Raw genomic sequence first — 21,881 nt, forward strand, 5'->3', positions numbered from 1 at the left:
TTCTTATGAGTCCCTGACAGGGTCATTTGTTTTTCCACACTCCAAGAGATTAGTACAGAAACAAGAGATGCAAAACAAGCATTGACTTAGAGCATGCAACTCCAGGGTCAGGAGCTGTGCTGCAAATAAATTGCCAGGTAGCTCCTCAGAACCTTTCTTGACTTTTCTTACCAATTAAATGAAGAGAATGTTTACCAACTTAAGGAGCAGACCATCAGAATAATGCATGTTCACATTCCCCATTTTTAATCACTTTGGGCTCACTTTTACTGCTTTCCTCAGTGACAAGCCTTACAAAGTGCACTGCATTCAGAAGAAGAGTGTCACACTTGAAAGAAACATGCTAGCAACTGGAGAAAGAGCTGATTACACAGAGGGAAGAGGCTCATAGAATTGTACCATCACTGAGCAAGATGAGAAGTTGAACCAACTGAGGTACATGCAATGTGTTTGCTTCTGGGAGCTATGAGGCTGCCCTGCACGTGCAGGTGGTGCAGACATCCAGGTGGTAATGAAGACACAGTTTGTTCTTCTTCCGCTGATGAGGTTCACCACCAAATGGGGTAAGGGATGCAGGAGAAAAAGGGAAAGAAAAATGGGCCTCCCAGATGTAGACAAAAAGCCTACGCAAAAGCAACTGGTTAATGTTACGTACACTCTAATTTAGTGCAGAAGATTAGCATAAATACTTCCAAATGCAAAGACTCCTCTTCCCAAAATGGCTTGTTACAAGACTGGCTTTCATGAAGTAAACACCTAGACTTCACAGAAATCACTAGCCCTCATTAACAATTAATTAGAAGAACTAAAGCCTGAATCATGCAAAGCGACAGACTGATACTACAGCTTGCTAAACATCATCAGGCTCATTTGCTATGCTTCAGTTTGTTTGGATAACCCAGTATAAGAAAGGCACTCTAGTATAGCACAGAGTGACTAAGCAAACTGCTGATACTATGAACCTTAGAGATATTTGGGGAACTACAGATGAAGGCTCATCCCAGGTTCACTTTAACTGGTAAGTCAAATTTAAAGAGGTAATTGGCTTTAAGAATATGCCATTGAACATACTGTTAATATTTTCCTAATTGTACAAAACCCAAACCACATGCGAATTTCTCTTCTAATTTAAAACCTTGCAGTTAACAGAAGAATGAACAAGGGATTCAAGCATCACACTGAAGACCATCAACACAAGCACACTGTACAAACAGCATCTCCCAAGAGAGGAAAGACTGTTCAACTCCTAAGAAATTAATCTGGGAATTCTATTTGAGAACACAAGAAAGGGAGAACACCAAATATCCGTATTTTCAAGGTAAAGCCAAAAGACTGCAGCTGCTGAGGGGGCAAACTTCTGCTCCTGTCTACAGTCAACTTTACTTCATCAATGACTTGCCTACTACAGTGAACACCGTAAAAGCAAGAATGTAAAAGGTAAAAGCAGATCTGTAACAGACAGAAAATAATGATTTTTCAAATCACTTTTAAAGATGGGGTCAAGGAGACCTCAATGCCTCCTAAGTAACCACATGCCTTGTCCTTTGAAAGAGATTTCACTTTAAAAGACATAAATTCTAAAAGATTGACTACTTTGGAAAAATTGATGCACAAATCAGGTACGCCCTCATTTATAATAATACACAACTTCTAATCCCTTCTGCATTCTAGGAGGGCTTCAAATCATAGACTGCAACCTCAAATCCCACAACATTCTTTAGAAGCGAAAGAGAACACTTGTTCTTAATGTCAAGGAGATGCAAAAGTCACTGGAGGGCTGAGGCCTCCAATGTACTGAAGGGTCATTTCAGGTCTGAAAGTCAGGACTTGTGAGCCCTGCTGAGGTAGAATGGTTTGGACATGAACCCTCACTGCAAGAAGGACATTAAGGGGCTGGAACATGTGCAGAGATGGTAATGGAGCTGGGGAAGGGTCTGGAGCACAAGTCTGATGAGGAGCAGCTGAGCAAGCTGCAGGGGCTCAGCCTGGAGCAAAGGAGGCTCAGGGGAGCCCTTGTGGCTCTGCACAGCTCCTGACAGGAGGGTGCAGTCAGGCGGGGGTCAGGCTCTGCTCCCAGGGAACAAGGAACAGGACAAGAAGAAACAGCCTCAAGCTGTGCCTGGGGAGGTTTAGATGGGATACTGGGAAATTTTCTGCACTGAAAATGTGGTCAGGCAGTGGAACAGGCTGCCCAGAGCAGTGGTGGAGTGACCATCCCTGAAGAGATTTAAAAGACCTATGGATGTGGCACTTTGGGACAGGAGTTAGTGGTGGAAGGGCTGAGGTAATGGTTGGACTTGATGATCTTGGATTCCAACCCCAATAATTCTATGATTTCCCTGAGTGAATCTACATGGTTAAGTGCTGTAGCTTCTGTAAAGAATTCCCATTTAATTATTTTATTAAACTTAACTCATAATTTCTTATTATTAACAATTAATGGCTTCATGGAAAAGGGGAGAAATAATAATATTCCTAATACAAAACAAACTAAGAATGGAAAACATCAAACTTCTGTTCTTGAAAATTAAAAAATGCCCCAAACTTTGGATGACCAATACAACATCCAACTGAACAACACAGTTTTATGAGTGTCAGGAGTAAGTTCTTACTTACCCGGCTTGAATGAGCTCATTGAGTTTAGCTGCGTTCTTGTCATCCATACCTTTCCAGTAAATGAGACAACACAGTGAATTAGGATTTACACTGTTAAACCCATGGCCTTCTCTGTGTCCTGTTGGGTTTCCAAAGCTATTACATTTTATTCTCACATAGGATTAACGTGCATAAATTTGCTGTAATATAGCTCTTCTGGAAAGTTTGTATTTTCATAACATGCAAGCTTTACATGGTCCTTGCCACAAAAATTACTTTTTACACATGGATTAAATAATCCTAGTTTAGGTACTACAGCCATCTTTGAACATTGGGCTTTAATCTGACACTGGGTTATTAAAAAGCAAAGCTTCTTCCTGCTCAGTCTCTGTTCCTAAGGCAGCAAGGCAGAATGAAATAGCACCCTAGTACTTTACAAGAGTAAATAAAAATAATAAAATGCACATGCAACCCTCACTTTTTCATATGCATCATAGAACACGTTTTTAGACAGAAATTTTGGTAACTCCATTTATATGACAGTTAGGCCTAGATCTATTCACTGAACAATTAACCTCCCTCTGGCAATGCCAGAAGTATTTCTGGAGTGTTTTCATGTCTCAATAGCTCTCAGTAAGTCTTCTCCATTTATGAGGCTGTGCATACCACAAGAGGAAAAAAAGAGGGGGGAGAAGGAAGAAACTGCTTTTCTATAGAGTAGACCTGTCATAAAGGGGTGTACAGTCCTGCACTTTGAGTACATTTGGTCTTGGAGACAAAAATTTTCTAAGTGATAGTGAGTAAAGTATGTAGCCAAGTCCCAAAGTTCTATAAAGACAGAAGCAGAGAGGCTGCAGGCATTGCCATGGTACTGTGTGAAATCTTACTCCCAGTCATAGCAAGAAGGGTCTGCTTGTAAAAGAAATGTGGGTACAGGAAAGAAACACTAACACTGATCTCTGCTGACAGTGCAATGTGCCTTGCTTCTGCACCTGCTTTGTCATCAAACAGCTCAAAATTGCTTCTCCAAGTTGAGCACTGCTTCTCCAATTAACACACTAGAGATCTTTAAATAAACAGAATAAAGTCAGTATGAACATTCACAACAGTGTCGTTCATTACCTGTTATGACAGCAATCCCAGGTAAGGGAATAACATAGCTAAAAACCTTTCCCAAAATCCCATAATCCTTTTAGGAATTGTACTTGTTCACTCATGAACACTTTCATGTCCATTTCACCTTAAAAGTAGTACGACTTCACAAAGAAGTGAAGGTATTTTGATGGTTCTCCATGTCCCACAAATTAAACAAAGCAGGTAGAAGATGCACTATGATGTAACACTGCGCAAAAAGCCTGGGGACAAATGAAAAAATACATGGATAAAAAGGTGCATGCACACGAACTGGCACGTGTTTCTCTGCCCATTCTTCAAGGCAATCATGTCACAGCTCTCTCTGGTCTGGAAGGCATGAAAACCATAGGAACCATGTCCTGGGGCTCATCCCCTCAGTATGGACAGTAGGGTAAGGTAGGGATCCTCTATTCTACTCAGGTGAAATTCCACCTGCAGCTCTGGGGGTCCCAGCATATGAAGTACTTAAAGAAAGCTTAGGGAAAAAAAAACCAAGGAAAGACTTCTCAGCAGGGCCTGGAGAGACAGGACAAACGTTGATGGTCTTAAACCACAGGAGGGAAGACTTTTTATTATGAATGTGGAGAGGCCCTGGCACAGGTTGCCCAAATAAGCTGTGGGTGTCCCATCCCTGGAAATGTTTAAGGCCAGGTTGGATAGGGGTTGGAGCAACCTGGTCTAGTAGAAAGTACCCCTGCCCATGGCAGGGGGTTGGGATAAGATGGTCTTTAAAGTCCCTTCCAATCCAAACCACTCTGTAGTTCTGAGAGCCTAAGCTCAGGTATGTTGCTAATGCAGTTAACTGCCAGCAAACAGCAGAACTGTCATGGCACATACTCCTCCATCTTCACTCACTGACATGGACAAAACTGGACTCTGGGACTGACAAGGTCAGAATCCATCTTGCTTAGGCAGTAAAGTTATTTCCAATTCTGATTTGTGCCTTTTCATCTTCAGGGTACAGTGAGCAAACATTTAGAGAAAAACTTGGAAAAATACACCATCCCAGATTTTGACTGCATGGGCACAAATAATTCTGGATGTAAGTAGTATCATTTACACCCTTAATTGCTTAGTTTTCAATAATAACAGAATAGATCATCTAAGCTTTGAGTATGTTTTCTGTCACCTGTGGGCAATACACTCACAGCATTTTGCAGATAGATAAAACTAAAGAAATCTATCAAAGTGGACTAATGCAACGGACTAAGGAAGGTCTGTAAAAATAAAAATGCATTTAATGAAGAAATAACACCACAGATTACAGCAACAGTCAAGAACTTAATAGTGGAACTGAACTAGACACTGCCAACCTCAAGGGTAGTAACTTCTGATTCTGTAATGTAAAAATAACCTGAAGTCATTCATACTCACATCCTCCGATCTTCTTCCTCAGTTCCCCATAGCAGATTAAGCCATACAGCTCCAGGGAAGATTTTTTCAGCCCTTGAGAAAACACTAGAAAGCAGAAGAGGTGTCAGTGAGATGCAGGCTGCAGATACGCACAGCTACATTGTAAATGCTCATTTCAACACTATAAAGGAGAGGATTTGTATTTTCAATTATGAGACAAACCACAAAGGCAAAATTAAGTTCTGGTTCAAGAAACACTATAATGGGACTGGTTCACCAACTTTCTTTTTATGGCATTTTTTAGATTACAGGAAAACAAACTCCATGGAATTTAAACAAATATGCAACTGCTCAATATGCAAAATAAAGCCAATTCATAATAAAGCTAGGTCCAGTATCAATTGTTTACAAATTCTAAGGGAAATGTCCAGATGCCCCCAAGCAAATGTATACAGAACAATTTCACATGAAAATTGAGGGGTAGGTTTGTATTTTCCAGATGACAGATTTTTTGGGCGCACAAACACATCCTAAGAGATTTGATGCAAATTCTAGATTCTAAATTTTTACACAAAAAAATTGATGGCATTTTATTCAACTTTGCAAGGGTTTTTTTTGTCCTTTTTCTTCAACACACAAGATGCAGACATTAATGCTAATAGACCTAAAGATCTATGATAGCAAGGACAGTCTTGTGATTTACAAACCAAGGGAAAATATTTATTCTTGTCTATTCATCAAAACTTTAGTTCTCTTTGATCCCAAAATGCAAGCACATGTTTTTCTACTAATGTTAAACCTAATCAAACGACTGCACTGACTGTTAAAATTCCTTCAGACAATGAGATTCTGGACCCCAAAGACACAGATACATAACTGATTTTTATTTTAAAAATTCTTCCATACTGTGTTCACTGCAACACTGGCTTTTAAACAAAATACTAATGGCTTCATCTTAAACTGCTGCCTTGTTTTGAAAAAAGAACTCCCAAATACACCTTGTGCCAGGTTGTTGAGATACTCAAGTCCTCCTTTAGGTAACCTAAGCCCAGGAACACAAAAGTTCATAAAGAACTACATATTCACAGTATAGTATGTACCATCGTACATAGTATGATACTAAGTACATAAGCTTGTACACTAGCTTGCATTCCTTCAGCTTCTTTCTTGCCATATCCATTTCTCCTTAATGGCTTACTTTTAATAACTCATTTTTTTTAATTTTTAGTGAGGTTTAGCAAGACCAGGTGCTGGGTCCTGCACTTTGGCCAAAACTCCCTGCAGCACTACGGGCTGGGGACAGAGTGGCTGGATAATGGCCAAGCAGAAAGGGACCTGAGGGTGCTGACTGACAGCTGACTGAACATGAGCCAGCAGTGTGCCCAAGAAGGCCAATGGCTCCTGGCCTGGATCAGGAATGCTGTGGCCAGCAGGACAAGGGCAGTGATTCTTCCCTTGTACTCGGCACTGGTTGGGCCACACCTTGAGTGTTGTGTCCAGTTCTGGGCCCCTCCAATTTAGGAAGGATGTTGAGATGCTCAAATGCGTTCAGAGAAGGGCAACGAAGCTGGCGAAGGGTCTGGAACACAAGTCCTGTAAAGAGTGGCTGAGGGAGTTGGGTTGTTTAGCCTGGAGAAAAGGAGGCTCAGGAGAGACCTCATCATTTTCCACAACTCCCTGAAAGGAGGGTGTAGCCAGGTGGGGGTCAATCTCTTCTCTAACACACTGAGTCACAGAATGAGAGGACACAGCCTTAACCCGCATCAGAGGAGCTCTAGGACAGAAATTAAGAAGTTCTTCACAGAAAGGATGACTGAGCATTGGAATGGGCTGCCCAGGGAGGTGGTGGAGTCACTATCTCGGGAAGTGTTTAAGAAAAGACTGGATGTGGCATTCGGTGCCATGGTCTACTTGACAAGGTGGTCATAGGTTGGACTTGACGATCTCAAAGGTCTTTTCCATCCTAGTTGATTCTGTGATAAAGAGATTGTATTTCACACCAGCTTTGCATTCCTTTAACTTCTTTCCACATCCATTTCTCCCTGAAGAGTTATTTTTAACTTGAGAGGCTCTGGCCACAGACTACAGATGAATTTACTATCCAAAATTTTGCTGATATTCAGGAGTTATTCAAAGACCAAAAAATTCAACCACCACAAATTTATGCATCTTAGAACAGACCATCAGAATGACCAGAAAACTCTGGAGACTATTACTTAATTACAAGCTAAAGGGAGAAATTACATTTTTGACACCCTAAAGTCAGAACAACTCAATCTTACTAAAATCTGGTCACTCTGAAATACATTTCTTTAGCCTGTTATTCAGATTAGGCCACCCACAGACCAAGCTGAATCCTCTCTGCCCATTCCTAAGTAGTATGGATTTGATAAAAATCCATTTTAAATTAAAATGCTACTGTTATAAAACACCACCAGCAGTTTATCTGACTTCCTAATTTCGTTTTCATTAAACCACTTGCAGAAGGAGGGAAAAGAATGGGAAGGGGAATATGGCACTGGGAACCATAAGTTATTGAACCCATGGTACAATTTCAAACTTCTTTAAAGTGGGAGCAAATATGCCACCATTTACAATTGTATTGGACTGTGATTTGTTTCTACCTTCCCCCAAGAATTGCAAAGTGGTGCTGGGTCAGTGTGCTTGATGGAGCCATGCCTGATTAATGTCTAAGCAGTTCTTGAAGGTGTGTTCCTGACAATACAAAAACATTTCCTTGAACCTGGTTTTCCCCCAAGTGTTAACAGAAGGATCTGCATTTACTATGGTGTGGTGAATTCACAGAACAGTAGTGATATAAACACCAGGCTTTGGAAAGCATTTTTCACAAAACATGTACCTTGATAGGGCCATACTAACAAAAACAAGAAGTGAGACACTCTGAACTCCCTGTTCCTCCTCAGTATTTATTTCCTCACCTCTAAAAGGCAGGACTGCAACCCTTGCACCAAGCCCATTTTGGTGCATACTAACCATTGTCAAAGTCAATGTACTTGGAGATCTTGTGCCAGGTGCGGTAGTAGAAGTGCCGGACCTGCTCCTTGTTCTTCACCATGCTTGCTGGTTTGCCTTTCTTCTTGTATTTCAGGGCAATGTTGTTCTGGATAGCTTCAAAATCCTTCCCATGCTGAAGAAAGAATAAATCAAATAGGAATACTCAAATCCAAACTTGGATCTTGCTGTAAGTCAGGTCAAACAATGTGAGGGGCTTTGGGGTTCTTTGTGGGAAATTGGACTTCAATGGTCATAAATAAAATTTTTGGGGACCAGATCTCAACTGTGAAAGAATGACACTGGCTTCCTTTGTTTTATATAAAATGCAATATGGATACCAAATTAATTACTTTCCAATTTCTTTAGCTGTTTCAAAATAAAAACAGTAAGTTGCTACCAAACTGAAAAAATCACCCAACTTTACTGACAAATGTGTTAAGTAGTAGGACTAAAAACACTGATTTTCTCCCTGAGCATTCTATACTTTCCTCTGCATTCCCCCCACCACTTCTGACTAGAGTAAATGAAAAACATACTATATTTACCATCTGCAGTTTTATTTACAGTACATTTCATGTTACTGTTACTAGGAGTAAAAAGTTTGAGTTTCAAAAGACTTGATTTTATATACATTAACTCCTGCTACCACAAAATTTTTGTATTCAGAAAAGGTTGGAACTGATTTCAACACAAAATATGAAAATCTTTTCTGAAAGGCAGTGCCACAAAATGAATGGTAGGAGGGACTGAACAAACTGAGTCTTGGATCCACCTTAAAACAATTTTTAAAAAAATTTGCTTCACTATTCAAAAAAAATCAGTGAAATGGCTTAAAAATTACTTGCTTCCCAGGAATACTACTGCTATTCAGAGGAGTTAAAAAAAAAGAAAACACTGTTTAAATGTTCCGTTTGTCCACAAAACATACGCATGTGATACCATACCTATGATGAAAAAAAAAAAATTCAAAAAGATGCACATGTGCAAAGAAAACTCCCCATCACTGCTTTTTTTACATTTGGCACGCAGTTTCAAAACAGATAAGCTGTTGAAATCATCACAGGAACAGGACGAGCAGGGATCCACCATATAAAACATAAGAGACAGAAGATAAGATGATATAACTTCTTGTCTCTTGGCCCAAGGACTGAACTGGCTCTAGCCTCTTCAGGGCCAAAGATTAAACACAATTCTCTTCAGAACAGAGCAACTTTTCTTGTTTGGTATTATAACAGAGCAAGTGTGTTGCTTTTGAAAGTTCAGACAGGAACATAATTTAATTATTTTTTCATTTGAAACAGAACCATAATTAAATAACAACTGAACTTACTATAAACATTTATTAATAAAACTCAGAAATCTTTCCTGTGTATTTAAAGAAAAAAAAGAAGAAACTTGACACTTTTGACATGTAGCTCTGACAGACAGTTGTTTTACAGCCCCATGTATGGCCCTACAAATGCTCATCTGTAAGTGGCCTTCTGCTCCTGCCAATCTCACCCTAATCAACCCTCTTTAGGAATATCCAGACTCTAACCAAAGCCATCTATGTCTGTTATTTTCTTCTACATGTACCTCATACAGTCCCTCAAAGAAAGTATTCTTGTCCTCCGTGCTCCATGACTCCCACTGCCGTCGGACTTTTTTCCCTTCTTCCTTCTCTCCTGTCGAGGAACCCAGGTTCCTTGCTGCTGACTTGGAATTCCCAGCAGGATTGCTGGGAGGAATTCCTGATGTGCCACAAGGTGCAGCCCCTCCATTATCTGCTGCTGTAAAAAACCATGACCAGAGTGAATATTAAACCAACAAGAGGATTCATGGATAGAGGTAAGGGAGTAACTCAGAATTTTCTCCTTTTTCACTTGACATACAATGGGCAAATAACAAGGTTCATTTTACAGGAATAAAATCTCAAAGCACAAAAAACGAGGGGAAGATTTCAATGGCTTATTTTTTTTATTTCCAGAAGTATCACAAATAAGCAGGAATGTACCACAGCAGCCTCTACCAGGTAACCCTTGCTGATGCTTATATGCTGCTGAGCTCTCATTGCCCTGCAGGCAGGGGAACCTCCTGAGCAGTGCTGAACAGGGAGCTGACCAATGGAGCAAAGTGATGTCCATGAGGAAAATAGGCAGAACGGTGACATCCTTGTCTTTGGTTTGATCCTGCTGCCTCCGGAATAACTGCGGAAAGGGAAGGATTGAGAGATGTGGACTTTAGCTCACCACACAATGACAGATCAGCATTTCCACAATCTGATCCACAGTGTATGATCCTCAGGGCACCACCTCTGACATGGCCCATCTAGTAAAACTTCGGCTATCCAGAGGACAGCAAGTCTCAAGCCATTCTCCTTTCCCAAATCCTGCTGTGGCTTTCAGAAAAAGGCACAGAGGTGCAATCTTGATTGTCCCTTTGTCAGTTATCAGCATCCAAAAAACATGGAAAAAGAGGTATGAAGAAATGAGAATAATGCTGGATAAAACTAAGAGAATTTGCTGTTTACTCAAGTAGGGACCTGGAAAGAAAACAGGATGGAAAATCTATAAACAATACACCATGCCTAGTTTGACACTATGTATCAGAGTGCTAATCCAGAAACTAAGGTAAACTCCCCAAAATGCACTCTTTTTTTTTTTTTTTTTGTAAGAACATAAACATTCCCAGTAACTTATATTTCCAAAATAAATTATCTTCAATTTTATTTTAAAAAATTATTTAGGATTTGACTGCCCTTATCGATGCAGACATGTACTTAATAAAGCAGAAGTCTTTTAACAACAAACATTCATTGCTTATTTATAAAGAATGCTCCTTACACTTTCCTTACACTATTCTCCAGTTATTGGCCTTTACATTTTGTGTTTTACCTCATGATATATATAATTGCTTGCCTTAGCTAATTGGTCATGCACCCAGTTTGTACAGTACAGTGGTCCCAATCGGTTTCCCTAACTTTTATATATATCAACATAATTCTCTCTTTCATATTTAGGCTTAAAACGTTCAGTTATCTTTTCTCAACTTCATGAAGCAGGTTTTTTTACCTGACAAAGCCACTATTTATATACATACATACATACATACATACATATATATCTCATTCAAGAATCCAGAGATCCCACTTTCACAATTCTAACAGTATTTTTTTTAAAGTATCAGAAGAATCAGCTGTCACAGGCCCACCATGCTTTAGAGATTTAAAGACTTGGATGTAAATCTTAACAAGTCAGTTGCAATTTGAAAGTAATTCCTTTGGGCAACAAAATAATATTTTTTCCAAATCCTACAGAAGGTGGTTTGCACAAGTAATGGAGAATATTTTGATTTCAAACTTGGAAGAGAACAGGATGTGTGAAAGCACATTTTTTTCATGCATACAATAAATATTTACTTGATATAAAATATGATACTGTGACTATTTCGGAGTTTATGTTTCTTTTATTTCTAGGGATGACTATTTGCCTCTTTTGAAAAAATTACTGTCTACCACAGGGAAGCATACAAGGCAAAACATGAAAAACCATTAGACATACAGAACAAAATGCATTTATAAACAGCTTCTCAAATAAACAGCTTCTTTACTTCCTAAAGTCTTCAGCCACTAATAAAATAATTGAAACTTAAGCCATTTAATTCTGGCACTCATGAGGTAAATCCTTTAAAAAAAGAAAACCACAAGAAAAAAACTGATCACTTTTACAGATGGCTGAGAAGAAACCCAACACAGACAGAACTGACACTTCCTCATTCTGCAAATGTGAGATTGGAATATCAAAATTTGCACAGTAATGAAACACAAATCTTTGGTCAAGAAGGGGAAAAGTCAAACAAGTCAGTCCCCAAACTCAATCTCCAATCTCCTGTTGCTACCAGCTCCCAACACAGATGATGTCCTTTATCAGAAGACAGGTACAGGATTTCAGTCCAGAGTTACTATTCTTATCACAGATCCGTAACTACTGAGAAATCCTTCAGAGGAAGAACAAATGCAGGATTTGGGGGTTTCATTTGTGTGCTGGGCAGCTGGTTTTTGTCTGGAGTTTCTGGGGGAGTTTTTCTTTTTGTTTAATACTTACTCAAGTAAATAAAATCCTAAGTAAGTTGCTTGAAGAACAAATCTTATCAAGGATTTTCTAAAGATTGTTCAGTACACTTGGTACACAAAGTTTTCCTTATTAAAAAGCATAAGAAGCTAAAGTGTCAGTGAAGATTTTATGCTCTCATTAGAATTTAAAGTTCAGTTTATGTTCATTTATATTTTAGTGGTAGGTAAAAGACGGACTGAAGAGTTCTAATGGACATGCTGAGGACTCCATGAATTCAACTTCTACAAAGGACACGTAGCTTGTAATTGATCATTTGTTCTTTTATGCACACTTACTATTCCACAAGACAAACTGTAATCCTGGGAATTTTATCAGAATCTTTTTTGTTTTAAACTCTTTTATAAATGACCATCCAGACAATTGTTCAGAGTATTGTATACGAAGAGGTAAAAACCTGAATATCCTGTCACCTCTACAGAGCTCTTACGCGTCATTCAATTGTTTCAGGAACAAAGGCATTTGTTCTATCATTCCTTGGCATAAACTTTCTTACTGCTGTGCATGCTAATATTGTTCATGAGGTTATCCCAATCCACCTTAGAGTATACTGAACCTTGGTATGGCAATGGAATGTATTATATTCTAAAAAAATAACTATAGACCAGTTCAGGATAAAAGGCAAAAACAAGACCAGTCATACATCAATAAATTACCCTCCATAAATTCATTACTTCAATCTTACTGTATGCAATTCTTGTAACATACAGAACAGCTAATGAGCTTTCATCCCCTCACTAATGACTGACAATTCTATTGTTAATTCCCAATAATGGATGATTTAAAACTTCATCAACGCATTAAAACAAGGAGATCCCCTGAGGCCAGCTATACCATCACTGCTTCAGAATGCTGGGGAGAAGGAGGGGACTCACTCTTAACAACCTGCTGAGGTGTTTGTTCAATGTGAAATCATTTATAGAAAAGACAAGACAAAGACAAGCTGGACATTCTCCCACTGCCTACTCATCTTTCATCTCCCAGCCAGTGCCCCAGACATCCACATCATTACAGCTGTAACAACTCCTTCCCTTTGCTCCAGGTATACCAGAGCACCAGCACTTGTGTACAAGGTACAAGGCCATCATTTGGATATGACTGCCAGCATTTTCCCTCAGCCTTCAACACAGTTTGCAAAGACTCCAGGTTTTTGTACTCAGTATTTGAACTGCAATGCCCAACAAAATCATGGGTCAGAACACCAGTGTTCCAGAGAAACTTATTCCTTCCTTTTGTCCAGTGTTGTCTACCCATCTATATGTCCCATTATTAGAACATCATTTATCTGTGACTGGCATACTGTCATATTAAACTACATTCCCATGGAAAAAGATGTCTCTGTAGTTCAAAGCAAAACATAACCACTTCCAAAAATTTATATAAAGATGTTTAAAAACTGCAGTTTCAGAATCTGATATGAAAATGCCAAACAATGGAATACATGTTTATAATAGCAAACACTGATAGTATTAGGATCTCATACTGACTACTGCCACAACTTCTTCCTTCTAGGTAGCATCTCAGAATTTGCCTTTCAGTCTTCCACTGACAGCTCTTACAGGCCAGCTGATTCGTATCTTCTGTGACAGACTGCATACACACAGAAGCTGGAATCCCCAGAGTAAATTCTCACTACATACACCCTTGTATCCCAACATACAGGCTGGATTATAGGCTTAGCTCACACCATCTTAACTTCTCCAGGAGTCACCAGTCACTGTAGGTGGAGCATTCATTTGGGTATATCTCTATAAACAAGATGGGGCATTCACACTCTTGCTTGCTGCAGTTCAAATACCAAATGCAAGGACTAACTCACTCCCCAAAGGGTGGGATGCAAGTGTCAACCTGTAACAGACAAGTTCCCCACAAATCAAGCTTCATCTTGCTAACCTTGTAACTAGAAAGGAAGTTTCCACCCTGCCTCCACAGGACACAGCATGGACACCTGAGAAGGGCAAGTCTAGAACAGCTTATGTCTTATGGCAGGGTTATGCCATAAAGTGTTCTTGCTGTGAATTAACATCCAGAGTTTGAAACACAGACTCAATATTCTGAGTTGGAAGAGACCCACAAGGATTATGGAGTCCAACTCTTACATGAATGGCCTACACAGGAACTAAACCTGTAACCATGGCATTCTCAATACCATGCTCTAACCAACTCACCTAATCTCAGGCTCAACTCCTAACTGTCCTACACAGACAATGGCAACCTGTCTTCTCCTGACTGCTAATAGTTAGAAAATTAGAGATAGCTGAATGTGTCAAAAGTATACAGAGTGTCAATTGTCAACCTGAGCCTTCTAACAAACCTATACTGAAGGTTTGCTTCTCTCTCCAGACAGGATCTGTTTAGTATACAATGTATCAAAGGCAGCACAATCTGAGCTAACCCAGAAGAGCAATAAAAAAAACCCCATGGTTTATTATACATTTGGTCACTCCTCCATCTCCCGTAAATCACTATTCTCTTGCTCTTCCTGAAGAAAACAACCATAACGCTCAATATACAGTTCCACTTAACACTGTGGCCGTGCAGCCTTGCAGGCAGGCATCTGTCAGAGCTCAGTACCTACTGCACAGAGAGAGAAAATCCTCCTCTCGTGGCATGGGATGAGATACTGAGGAGTCCTGGTCCTGAGCCACTTCAAAAGGGAGGGAGGGAGAACTGTGTAAATGGGATGGCAAAGAATGAATCATGTCAGGGCAGGATAGAAGGAAGAGGTACTAAGTGCAAGTGAGAGGCTCAGAATTAAGGAGAATTTCAAAACACCGGACTGTGCCAGTAGGTTTTAAACTTGGTTCATGTCTCAGTGAAATAATGCTGGAGGAGTAACATCTCAAATGATGGTTACAATATATTCTGCAACACATGAACTCAGGAAGTTACAATAGAACACACTGTAAGCACATACATCAGGTTTTTTGGTATCTACATCCTCTCTACAGAAGACAGTAGTTGATTTAACCCAAATGCTAACAAACATAAAACTTTGGCATGCTGAAACAAACCAGATTGCTTTTTAGCAAGTTCTATACCATGCCAAAAGATGGAACACTTTAATTCAACTAAGCTTTCAGCAAATAAGTCCGTTTTCAGAAAAGAACTGATTATTACCTCAAAACTAACAAAAATACTTGTTTGAGACATTCTACACATTTTAGGAATAAATCCAGAACAGCATGAAAGATATCTTCAAGCTTCAGCTCATCACCATTAGGCTAGTCCTCCTGACTTCATTCTGCATTCAGAAAATGAATAAAAACATGAAAATGGCAATACTCTACATCTGTATCTACAGCACATTGTGGCCATGTATTCTGATATGCCTTTTACCAACGTGGTCACGACACACACACACATACATATTCCATCCACCCTGGCTTCATGGACCAAAGCCTCAAAACACACCTCAACACCTGTGCTCAGCAACCATGTGGCATACTGGTGTTTGAGAAGCAAACTCTCAAAAATGCCTCTTTTTCAGCAACCTTAACTTGGTCTGCATCTCCTGCCTCAACAGACCTCTCTGATTGGAACTCCCCCAATAAACTGTCTCAACACCACTAGTCCTTCAAGTTTCTGCTATGGTTTCATGCAAGTTACTTGAAGATTTCCTTTCAAACCTTCATGCTTTAAAAGTCATCCATCAGTTGAGGTGTAGACTACAACCTTGAAAATACAATTAAAAGATGATGAACAGAGTATGATAATTATAAAAAAAAAGGCAGAGATTCAGATATTTGTGCAGAAAATTTGATAAACCTTCCCACAATTCCAAATGGATTGACTCCTGAAGTGAAATAGTTTCCAAACCATATTGTATTGTACTACTTCCTATGTAATTTCTGTCCTAAACTCAAAAGTGCACCTCAGTACACAAAAGGCAAGAGGCAGGATTCAAAGGTGCAATTAAAGAGTACATCAGGGCAATCTGACTATTAGCAGCATGTTTACACACTCCACGAGGCAGAACTTGGGAATTATTATGAGCAAACTTCCCAGAACCACAGTAAGATAAAGTTGAAAAGTCAGCAGCTGCTGAGTGGGCACACTCTTTTCACAGTTTACAGCCAAGTTTATCAATAATTTGTCTGCTACAATTAAGGGCCCTAAAAGCATGAATGTCAAAAGTAAAAAGGAATTTACAACACACAGAAAAAAAAAATACTACTTTCAAAACTTTTCTGGAGACAAACCATCCCCTGCTGAGCAAGCACAATTTGAAAGAACGTAAGTGCATTGATCACACTCCTTAAAAATTGGCAAGTGAGAGTCTTCCTTTCAGAATACAGAGGTTCTAGAAGTAGAATCACTTCAATAAAATGTTAAAGGTTACACAGCATTATTGAATGCCTATGACAAAAACAAGTTTCTGGTTTCACTGGACCAAGCATAGGCGTGGTCTGGTCACCCCAGTTGGCCACTGTCAGAGTTACTTGTGCAGCCATCACCTTGACTTTGACATAAAGAATGCAAAAGCTTTCAGGTTCAGAGCTGATGCACTCCAGCTTTTCATCATTTTTATTCTTACAGACGGAGGAAAAAGTTAGTGGGACAGCTAAATGAAAGGATTTAAGTCCAATCTTTATTAGTCATCTCCACCTTTCCATTCATTCCCTATCAGAAGCTGGTTCTGTGAGACACTTCGCTCGGAACACAGAGCACTATGAATTCTGATCACAAGGCATTCCACTAGGGAGAATTTAGACAAGCCTGGAAAACCTCTCATTAGGCATCTGTGAACAAAAAGAGCTCAAATTAGAAAGGATCCCACTCCATGGCTCTGTTCTCCAAAATCTAACAATTATAATCTCCACCATATCAGAAAATCCAATCAATTGGACACATTCACACCAAATATGGCAAGGCAGAGCTGTGGCTGGTCTTAAAATTGAAAAAGTGAAAGCACAGTCATAATTCTAGCACAGTCACTCCTGATGAATTTAAGAAGTTCTCCCAAACCTGACAACATAGTACAGTGATTGCAAGCACTATCCATGACTACTGAATTAATATTTTCTGCTCTGTATGTAATTTTCTTATGTTTGTTTTGGAATCTGAATTGCAAAAGTGAATGAAATTTCTTTTACTATTGTCTGGATATTCTTAGTTAAAAATCATTCTGCTGCTCTGGAATTGGAAATAAATGTTCATGTACAAACATGAATATAAACTTACACAAACACACGTACTTGTTCACACATGTATGGACTTCCAAATCAATGGAATAATTTCAAATGGACATATTCAACTTGTGAATCACAGACAAGACATATTTCAAAGAAACACCTCCTCACATCCAATTCTATTTACAATCCTGGAATTAATTATACATAGACATAGCTAAACACTCCTGGGTATTCCATTTGTTTGTTTATTTGGTTTCATGCAACTGAAAGAAAAATCACGTAGGCCTTTCTGTTCTGTCCTCTACCACCACACAGAGCTTTCATTTAACATTCAAGAGATTAAAGAGGACTTACTAAGGTATTTAGAAATACTTTAGTCAATTATACCAAGTGTCAAGCAACTGAGTTCAAGAACCTTTTTCTGATATAACAATAACTAAACTATCCCAATTTGCACTGCTTTTTTAGTGCAACACAAAATGATCATAACTGTAATGCTTACTTAATACCCAGCATGTGCACACTCCTGAGATGGACAAGAGGGAGGTAACCTCCAAGACAAATTTATGCAACATGGAATTATACTTCAATTTAGCAGACAACAGTAAATTTCATGATTTTAAATGTTGATGCAGTCTTTGAGTGCTGTTTTTCTCAAAAATTAACAGAAAATAACACTCGAGTTCTTTAGCACATGATATCCAAAATTAGGCTCAAGTACAGCTCAACTGCAGTGCTGAGATGTCACCAATCACTGCTGAGCACACACAATAGCACCAAAATATTTAAATATCCCTGCTGCCTTCCAGCTATTCAAGTTAGAAACAGCACCAAAAAAAAAAAGTCAAATTCTTGTCTCCAATGCTAAGTGGAAAAGCAGGTGTATGCATGTCTGTACCTACAGACCTTCAAATGTATACAAACCAATCTTAATAAAAACTCAAATCATATAGATGCTCAAACTGTTGTGAAACAGGACTCCCAATACCTTAGAAACAAATATGCCAATATGTGTATTTCATTGCTGTTTCCAAAATAATTATTTGGATAATAGAAATAACTGGGGGAAACCACCAATGTCTTGGGGGTGGGATTTTTTTCCCTATGTTAACTGGCACCCAGTGAATATTTTGTTACTATCCAAGAACAGAATTCAGAGTGCAGCCACTTGATTACACAGCTAGCTAGAGTCTGCCCTAATAAAAATAGAGGAATTTCCCAAAACTAAAGAGAGATGAAATAAAGACATTAAAGATTTGCTTCAATAATGTAGAATTTTTCCCTCCTCCACATAAATATCCAGACCCTCCATTTCTGGAAGTGCAGAGGACAGTGGGCAGCAGAGAAGCTGAAGCCTTGGGACACAAAGAAGATTTCAGCCATGAGAAACAAGCCCTGAAACACCTTCCCAAAACCAAACAAAAGATGGCATCTACAGAAAGAGAATGACATCCCACAGCCCCACAGGTGCCTCCCCTCTTTGCCATCCCCCTTCCCTGCATGCTTTTAGGGTGTCAAAACACAGTACCTTTGCCTTTCCCGGCAGTGCTGCTGCCTACCGAGGAGGATGCCTGGGAATCCTTCTTCAGTCTCTTGCTCTGAGGTCTGACACTGGACCTGAGAAAATGATGCTGGTCCTGGCTCTGGGAGGGCTGGAGAGAGGCAGGGGCCGGTGACAAGCTGGGGTTCGGTGGGGAGCTGCTGGTAGTGTTGCTGTTAATGATCTTCTCTTCTTTCTTTGTGCTGCTGCTGCCTGGAGCTGCCTCTCCTCCTCCTCCTGCCCCTTCTTCTTCCAGGGACTCCTCATCTCCTCCTGCTCTCTTGCCCAGCTTTTTCACCCCTTCCTCCCCGCTGCTCTCTCCCAGTTTCACTGTCATCCTGCAGGGGAGGAGAGGGAGAAAAGAGGGGGGGAACACAGTCAGCCCAGGGAGTCCCCCGGGGAGGCAGAGAAACCCCTGGGCTGAGAGGGGAGAAGTTTAGCTGCAGAAATTCCTCTCAACATGGCCGCCGTTGTTTGTTACTAAATCCCCCTTCGTTTGCTGTCCCGACCCAACAACCTGTGCCGAGGTGGGAGGGGGAAAGCCCCGCCACAACCCCTCCCAAACCGGCCCAAACGGCAGCCAGGGGCCCCCGGCAGCCCCCCGTCTCTGTCCCGGAGGGCTCCGGGCCGCCTTTGGCCGAGAAATCGCCCGGCCAAACTCGGGCGTGTGGCAGCGCTCGCCAGCGCCGGAGGAGCGGTAGCCGCTGGGCCGGCGGAGCAGAGCAGAGCAGAGCGGGGAGTGCTGCTCCCCCATCCCACCCCACCCCATCCCATCGCACCCCTCCGCGGCTCCCGGGCCCAGGGCTCTCCTCTCTCCTCACCGCGGAGCCGCAGCCCGGCCCGCCGCGGGGGGGGGATCCATGCTCCTGGATGCGGCGGCGGCTTCTCCTCCTCTGTGTGTGTGTCTGGGGCTGGGACTGGCCGAGGCTCCCGAGGTTCCCGCTCCCCTCCGCCCCCACCCCGCACCTCCCCGCGCTCCTTTCCGCCGGGCAGCCCCGACCCCGGCGCCCCCGCCGACGGCAGCACCGTGGGCCGGGTCTGTTCTGTCACCGGGAACGGCCAGGGACTGGCTCCCCAGGCCAGCACCCCTGCCTGCCGCCTCTGCTGGGAGAGAATTAATACCACCCCATTTTTTCTCCTTTTTTTATTTTTTATTTTTTCCAATTTGGAGGTCAATAAACTTCAGATGCACCTACAGCGGTGGCGCACCCTTGCCTCGTTGCTCCTGACCATGCAGAGACCCTGACCAAGCAGGGCAGCCCTGAAGCCTTGTGCCAAGGGAGCATCCCTGGGCCTTCAAAGGCATCTGTCAACTTTCAGACCTGACATTGGGACCAGTTGCTGGGATGACTACTTCTTGTTCTGACTTCACAAATCCTCTCAATTCTGAAGGCTTTTTTCAAATACTTGGAACAAAATGTCAGAGATGGACACAAGCTTAAGGCATTAAATCACATTATCTGTTAAAACCCAACAACTGCTTTAGTTTTTCCTAAAGAGTGTAAAAATATTACTGACAGCGTATCTAAAAGAAGTCAACTTCCAAGAAAGAACCAGTTCGAACCAAGGAGCACTTGGGATGCAGCTACCTTGACACTATGGCAGGAGCCACCATCCAATTTCCCTCTAAAAGATAACAAACAAGAAAAAATATCCAACAAGAGGTGGAAATTCTGAATATGACAAACACTGGAATCACTACAGATTAGGCTGACACCAGGATAACAGGGTTCAAATTAACGAAAATGCATCAACATGATATGGCATACAAATTCATCAAGTTACTGCTTAAGAGTGGTATACCTACTATTAAAATTATATTTTTCCGTCTAATTTTCAGCTAAAACACTGAATCCATCCAGAACTGTGTTGGGCAATGTTTCGCTCCTTGAAAACGCCCAATAAACTGTTCTGAACTGTGGATCTAAGCTCACACTGAAATTTGGTTATTTAGTCACCCGACAGGTCCTTAGTTACAGACTGGTTCTTCACTCACCAAAACTTAGCGTTTCTAGTTATTTTGAGGACAAAAATATTTAATTCTGACAGCTTGTGCTCAAAAACTTTGCATAAGCAAGGCTTAAATAATTTCAAGCTTGGTTGTATTACTGCAAATTAAACGATGCACCCACCCACTGGCCCCCAACAATTAGGAGAGGGGAAACGAAGACACACTCCTTGGGGACAGCTCCTTACAGGACCCGAGTAGCACACCCCAGGATCTGCCCCACTTCTCAGCTGCTGGCTCCTTCCAGCATTCTGCCTAAGCCGGGCAGTTTCCCCGTTATAGCTGCTTTCTCCTTTCGTTTTCACCTTCTTCCTCCTTTCCCCTTTTCTCCTAAACTAAAAATTTCTTCAGCCTAGCTGCTTTAGTCGCCTACACCCTCGTGGCCGTCCCTCCGCTGCCTCCCGTAAGAGCCGCAGAACCGCGTTCCCCAAGCGCGGCCAGCCCGGAGGGGCCAAGCGGGGCCGGGCCGGTCTCCCCAGGGCCGGGTGCGTCCCGCCCCGCAGGTTCCATCCCCCGCCCCTGCCTCACCTGCCGCATCAATGCCGTCACGCAGCCTCCGCGCTCCGGCTCCTCCGCCGGCGGCTGCCTCGGCTACTCCGGCACCCACAGCTCCAGGCACCTCCGAGCTGCGCCCACACCCGCCAGCTCCGGAGGCGGCCGGCGCGGAGCCCAGCGGCCCTCCCAGTTTTGCTGGCGGCGGCAGCCCCGTTCGTGGCAGTGGGGCCGACCTCTTCCTCGGGCTACTCCGAAACCCAGCCGCGGTCCCAGCGCCGCCAGGCTCGGCCGGGCTCGGGACCGCGCCGGGCTCGGGCCGGGCTGGGGCTGCGGCGGTTCCGGTTCCTCCTCACCCTGCCCGGGCCGGGGGCGGGGCCGCGGCGCGCGGGCCCAGCTGAGAGCGCCGGCGCTCCCCGCCCCCCAAGCAACGCGCCCCATTGGCCGGGGGCGAGCGGGAGCGAGGCGGGGGCGGGGCCACGGCCCCAGCGCGAGCCAAA

The 21,881-nt window shown here is 42.0% G+C and overlaps 1 protein-coding gene across 2 annotated transcripts in view; it reads right to left on the minus strand.

Annotated features, from left to right (window-relative positions):
• Positions 1 to 21,700, minus strand: part of CRAMP1 (cramped chromatin regulator homolog 1) — a 46,354-nt gene extending 24,654 nt beyond the window's left edge. Inside the window, exons 1-6 of one of the 2 annotated variants that reach the window (XM_054270922.1) lie at positions 21,418 to 21,700; positions 18,870 to 19,219; positions 9,673 to 9,863; positions 8,077 to 8,230; positions 5,104 to 5,187; positions 2,617 to 2,665 (exon numbers count right to left, since the gene is read on the minus strand). In XM_054270922.1, coding sequence (XP_054126897.1) covers positions 2,617 to 2,665; positions 5,104 to 5,187; positions 8,077 to 8,230; positions 9,673 to 9,863; positions 18,870 to 19,218 — 827 coding nt within the window. In that variant the 5' untranslated portion in view covers position 19,219; positions 21,418 to 21,700. Of the gene's footprint in view, positions 1 to 2,616; positions 2,666 to 5,103; positions 5,188 to 8,076; positions 8,231 to 9,672; positions 9,867 to 18,869; positions 19,220 to 21,417 lie in introns of both variants that reach the window. The other variant, XM_054270921.1, reaches the window with a different exon arrangement.
• Between the last annotated feature and the right edge of the window lie 181 nt (positions 21,701 to 21,881).

The sequence above is a fragment of the Melozone crissalis genome, unplaced genomic scaffold (assembly GCF_028551555.1).
Source record: "Melozone crissalis strain CALT ecotype California unplaced genomic scaffold, PUWL_Pcris_2 ptg000012l_1, whole genome shotgun sequence".
NCBI classification, from domain to species: domain Eukaryota; kingdom Metazoa; phylum Chordata; class Aves; order Passeriformes; family Passerellidae; genus Melozone; species Melozone crissalis.